General features: G+C 43.6%; 1 protein-coding gene across 5 annotated transcripts in view; it reads left to right on the forward strand.

The window, feature by feature from the left end:
* The window catches only part of akap6 (A kinase (PRKA) anchor protein 6), a 118,366-nt gene that overhangs the window by 87,249 nt on the left and 25,194 nt on the right, over positions 1-5,923 (forward strand). For all 5 annotated transcript variants that reach the window (XM_025055135.1, XM_025055145.1, XM_025055144.1 and 2 more), the window contains one exon: positions 3,853-4,098. In XM_025055135.1, the coding sequence (XP_024910903.1) occupies positions 3,853-4,098 (246 nt within the window). The remainder of the gene's footprint in view (positions 1-3,852; positions 4,099-5,923) is intronic.

A 5,923-nucleotide genomic window follows, 5' to 3' on the forward strand; every position in this document is an offset into this window, starting at 1 on the left:
AGAAGTAACTAAGAGAAGTAACTAAGAGAAGTAACTAAGAGAAGTAACTAAGTAGATAGCATATATCTATATATATATAAGGTATTAACAGCTGGAATGGCTCCTGACTGGAGACACCTTTAACTCGTCTTCACCGTCTAAATATGAATGAAGGGAATAGATGTCATTGGTTCACTACAGTGAAGCAGGTTGATGACAACTGAACAAGTCCTCAGTGTCTGACAAACCCAGGCCCAAGTGTCATTTTTTGTGTGAAATGAGCCCTTACTTCAGGACGTCTGGACGCCATGTTGGAAACCCTCGGAGACCAAATTAGGGTCTCAGAGGGTTTGACGTCAATCTTTCCGGATTATCGGAATCTGCAATCAGTAGGAGGAATCATCAGTGAAGACAATTTCATAGAATCAGACCATTGGGGGGAACAGTGTTGGGATTCGAACTAGCAACCATTCATTACCTGTTTTTTTTTTTTACTAAAAGTTTTACTTTTCTTCAAACGAGACTTCTACAGATCTTATCAGCAAATTAATTTACTTTAAATATAAAAATAAAACGTTAGCAGAAAAAAAAACAGTAGAGAATTAATCAGTAGGTAAATATCTGGTGTTTGCTGCTGATAAAATTGAAAATAAGAAAACGAGAGCAGCAGAGACCTAGGAGTGAAAATCACTTCCCTCTCATCTCCCTGGTAAATGAACTCCTTATCATTTTCATCTGCATTTGTGGCCAAAACAGTAAAAAAAAGAAAGAAAGCATGAAGCCAGCAGCAGGTCATCAGGACAGACGGAGAGACAGACAAACACAGACACAGTGTTAATTGTGTTTCCTAAAACAACAGCACATTATCTCTGTTTCCTTCTGCTCCACTCCTTTCCTCGTCTCTGTTATTTGTTAATTTTCCTTTTTCTCATTTTCACTCGCTCCCACTGGAAGGCTTTCGCATTTGTTTCCCTCATTTCCAGACTTTTCTATTTTACCTTCTCTCACACCTTCTTTGATTTAATGATCTTTCTTTGTGCTGCAGATTTCATCTGGAATTTAGAGTCGGAATAAATCACCGTCCGAGTCGACCGCAGCGCGTGGACCCGTTTTACATTAGTTTAATCTTCGGTCTCTGATATGTTAAGAGACTGTTCACTTCTTCATCTGAGTGTGAGACTGTGTTGTGAACAGGACACTGTAAACCACTCACTCATCCACACCAAAGCCCACTGAGAAAATCAGCGGTTTTCCATCACAGTTAGAAAGCAGTTTTTAAACCACTGCTCTCCTTCACCAAGTTCAAAAGTCTGATTCTGGGACTTTAGGTGTTCAAAGTGATTAACGCCAGTGACACAAAATGACCACTGGAGGCAGCAGTGGACCAGAAGCTGCTGTGTCCCTTTCAGCTAAAATCAGCTTATTTTCTCTTTGGACTTTGGTGTGGACAAGTCCACACCCCCTGGGAGGAGTCTTTACTTCTTATTGGCTTACGCTGATATTTTATGATCGTAACCAATAGCCATACAATACAAGAACACACCAAGATGCTAATCTTGCTAGCATAGAACAAAGTGGTGTCTGTAGTTCTTCCTCTGTCAATGTGATGACGTCATCGACTCAACTTGATTATTTTCAGCCAGGTCAGCACTGTTGTGCTCAGGAAGTCAGTCTGGACACGTTTGATTAAGATTCTGTTGGATGGGGACGTTGTCGTGTGTCTGTACCTCCTTCAGTCTGTAGAACATGTGTGGTCTGAGAGGCAGTTCAGTAGATTATCCTCATCACCCGGTGATCCTGTAATTGTGTCGATGTTTCCTGTGAAAAGACATACTTTTGTTTTGAGGATTGTTTCCCTGTTTAGTTCTTTCTTAAATAACAACAGCTCAGAACCGTTCCTGCCCCCCGAGCTTCTTTATCTTTCCGTGCGTCTTTCTCTGCCAAACTAACCCCACAGTCGTAAACGCAGCCACTTCTTCTCAGAACAAAGCTAACGGCCCATTTCAGTGATCAGGGGGTCTTATTATGGTCCCGTCTGTCTCCTGATGGGCTGGTTTTTACCTGCTGCAGCTCAGCTGAAACGGTGTTTGTGCTCAAGAGGGAGAGTCGCTGCCGCTGCGACATCTTTTGTACAAACACATACATATGTAAATTAGCAGCGGTACTCACACAGCGCTCGTTCAGCAGCAGCAACAGTTCTACGGTCCAAGTTTCTCTGCTCCAACTCTCAGGAAGAGCCTCTGCTGCGAGACAACACCGGTTTGTGTTTGGTGACTTCTGGATGAAAGGGTTCTATTATTCTGGAGGTTTTAAGAGCGATGAACTGAAAATAATCATTAGTTAGAGAATGGTTAGAACTGCAGCTGAAGGAGAAGTCCTTACAATAACCATGATTACTGCTGTCACACAACTAGATGGTGAGAGTTTCAACGACAAAATCACAAAGTTCTGCTCTCTTACACACACACACACACACACACGTCTGAATCTTGTTGTGGAGCAGTTTCTCTGCTGTTCGCTTTATCTCACAGTTTGATCAACAGAGGCTGGAAAATTACTCTGCAGAGCTTAGAACACACACACACACACACACACTCTGTTATTCTCAGTGGTTCATTTCAAACAGTGATTACTCTGTTTCTGTTTTGTCTAAAAAGCTGTTGTGTCTCAGTGCGAGCGTTAGCTCAGTGGGTAAATAAACCTCCAAAGTCTTTGCACCTGAAGACGTTCTTCTTTCTTCCGTAATCGTTATCGCAGCGGTAACAGGTGGCAGCGGCGGAGTTAGCAACTTTGTGTTAATTCAGAAGCACAGTGACAGCATGACGTGATCAGAAGTTTGTCACTCACAGTCAACACCAGGTTCAGTCTGAGTCACAGTACCAGAAGTATTCATATTTACCAAACAGAACCATTCTTACCTGGTTCAGTCAGTGTTGGCTATTCATCATATTTTCACACAACAGAGTTGACATAGGCTAGCTAATTTAATCTTAGCATTCTGGTTACTTTAAGCTGAAGGCATTAGCATCTTCAGGATAGTACAGAGTCACTGTTACACTGTAAAAACAAACATGTCAGTGCTAAGTTGTTGGTTTGAAAACAAGCTAAATTCAACATTATGGAATCACAGTGACAGAATAAACATCGTTATGCAACTGTCACTTTACTTTAGCTAACTGAGAGTCACAGAAACAGTAGAGGCAGCTTTAGGCTAGGTCAGATTTAGGGAAACCAGTAAGTACAAAGTATTAGAATATTAATGTTAAATCAGATTTATAATAAAAGGCTTAGTAATAGAGTCACACAAACAGTTAGCATCTTTAGCCTATCTCAATAAGGTCAACCAACAATGAGACAGTGTGGGAGGTCACCACATTCAGTGGTTTAAATAAAAAGAATACCAAGTATATACTAATTGTATCTTCATTTTTGACCAGCTCATTAATTTATTATTAGTTGGTTTTATGAGCTTGGCCCCTGTACTCCATATTAAACCCAATCACCTTGGACACAGAATTATTATCTTCACTCGTTTGGTTAATCATCTAAAACTTGACTATCCTCATTGGTGAAGTTCTGTGGTGGCGTTCATGGTCTAACCATCCTTTGCTGTCTGTATTTGAGCTGCTGTGACATCATCATGGCAGTGACATGTGTATCACTCCTGTTCACACTCCTCCCTGCAGTATTTACCAATAATCACAGGACATTCTTCTTATCGATCACTGTGTTTCCCAGTGAAAATGATTAATGGCTGTGAGCCTATTGATTGATATGCTGCTTTGCATGATGGGATATCAATACTCCAAGGAGTCCTCTCTCTAACTTCTGTCTTCTTCTCTGCTCTGCTGTCTCCTGTCTTTTTATTGTTAGAAAATCCTCTCAGGACCTGGTTCCTCCCAGAACCGTTTGGACTGTGGCGACTCTCTGTCAGTCAGTGGTGACTCTGCTGCTGAGGACCGCCGCTCTGCTCTGTCGCCGCTCACCAACTCACTGTTGGAGCAGCTGGAGACGCGCATCAAGGAGCTGAAGGTGTGGCTTCGTGACACTGAGCTGCTCATCTTCAACTCCTGCCTGAGACACGACAAAGACGCCCCAGACCAGCTGCAGAGCTTCAAGGTAGGAGGGCACGGCTGGTGTCGGCCATGTTGGGTGGGGTCATTAATCTGGAGCTATGGGTTCCAGATTGTGCATAGGAAAAGTTAAAATAAATAAAACATGGAACGTTTATGCCTTTAGGAGCAAATAGGTTTAAGTTAGAGATTTTAGAAGTTTTAGGGAACTATTTCTTGGCCCGTTTTTCATCTTTAACAAAGGCACAAAGTTTGGGCCAACCGACGACACGCTTTCCAAACATCACGATTACTTTGTGTACATTGTTTCCAAGTCGTTCTAAGTCCTACACACGTCTTAATGAGACGCGTAGATTCCAAACTGTGTGGAAGCGATGGATGTATGGAAGAAAACAGCGGTTAGCCTTGAAGCTGCAGGACGCTAACAGGAAATTAATCAGCCTGTGTCACACAGCGAAGCAGCTAGCTGCTCTGATGAGCCCAGACTGACAGACGCTCCTTACACACACACACACACACACACAATGTGGAATTACATAGCGACAGACTTGCATTTATTAATGCGTTCATGCATTGACACTGATGAACTCACACTGAGACACATACCAATGAAGTATCAGGTACTTCAAAGTTTTTAAACAACAACAACAAATACAAAGACACACTTTTGCAGAACTCTCTCAGGTCACCAGGTGGGTTTGGTTATCCTTTCTGTTCTCATGGAGTAACGACTCACCACCTTTTCCCTTTAGAGACAACATTCCATTCCCTAACTCAGCTGATAATGTGCTGGTGTACATGTTAGCAGTTGGACTGTCCTGCCTACAGTCCAGATCTGTCCTCTATTGGAAATGTCTGGAGAATCAAAAAGTCATTGTTGAGCAGTGACTCTGGAGCAGCTGAGGTGTTTTATACCACAGGAGACTGGAGCTGTACAGGTCAAACCTGAGCAGAAACTATCTGTACTGTTTAATACACACTGTGTGTGTGTGTGTGTGTGTAGAGATATTCAGTCTCAATGCTGCTCCCTCTCTCTCTCTCTCTCTCTCTCTCAGTCTGGGCAGTAATAGGCTTCAGCCTCAGAAATCGAACCCTTTTACGGGTCCATGGACCAAAAACAGACAAATGATCAGTGAAATGTGCTGCCTCTCTCTCTCTCTCTCTCTCTCTCTCTCTCTCTCTCTCCCATATAAATGACTCATATCAATATTTCCACTCTCCATTTCTGTGGCAGCAGTTTTTCTGACCAGAATCAATGGTTTCCCAGTGATAGAGTTGTGACATGGATCAAGAGCACCAGCCTCTTCACACTCTCTCTTACTCAGAGAGTGTGTGTGTGTGGACATGTGTGTGTGTGTGTGTGCTGACCTAAGACAGGAAATGACACCATCTCCTGCCATGATGTCTTGTTTTGTCCTTTTGTCTTAGCTGTCAATCACAGCGGCAACAGAAGTTCCTCCTCCGTCTTTTCCTGATGTTTGTGGCAGTGATTCCCAACATCAGCAACTTCCTGTCTTTGTCTTTTCCTCTTTCTCCTCTTCCTCTCTGATCTCACCCTCCTCCTCCTCCATGTCTTCTTTTCTTCACCCCCCTCCTCTTCCTCAGCTCCTTCTTCCACTCTTCTCCTTTCTTTTCCTCCTCCTTCACACTCTCTCCCCCCAGCATGGCTGCTCTCCTCTTTCTGGACTCTACAGTGATTGTCTGTCCTCCTTCTTCCCGTTCCTCCTCTGATTCCTCTCCCTCCTCCTCCTCTCCCTCCTCCTCCTCTCCCTCCTCCTCCTCTCCCTCCTTCCTCCTCTCCTCCTCCTTCTCCCTCCTCCTCCTCTCCCTCCTCCTCCTCTCCCTCCCCCTCCCCCCCCCTCCCCTCCCTC

The sequence above is a fragment of the Cynoglossus semilaevis genome, chromosome 1, assembly GCF_000523025.1.
Source record: "Cynoglossus semilaevis isolate Cse_v1.0 chromosome 1, Cse_v1.0, whole genome shotgun sequence".
Classification (NCBI taxonomy): Eukaryota; Metazoa; Chordata; class Actinopteri; order Pleuronectiformes; family Cynoglossidae; genus Cynoglossus; species Cynoglossus semilaevis.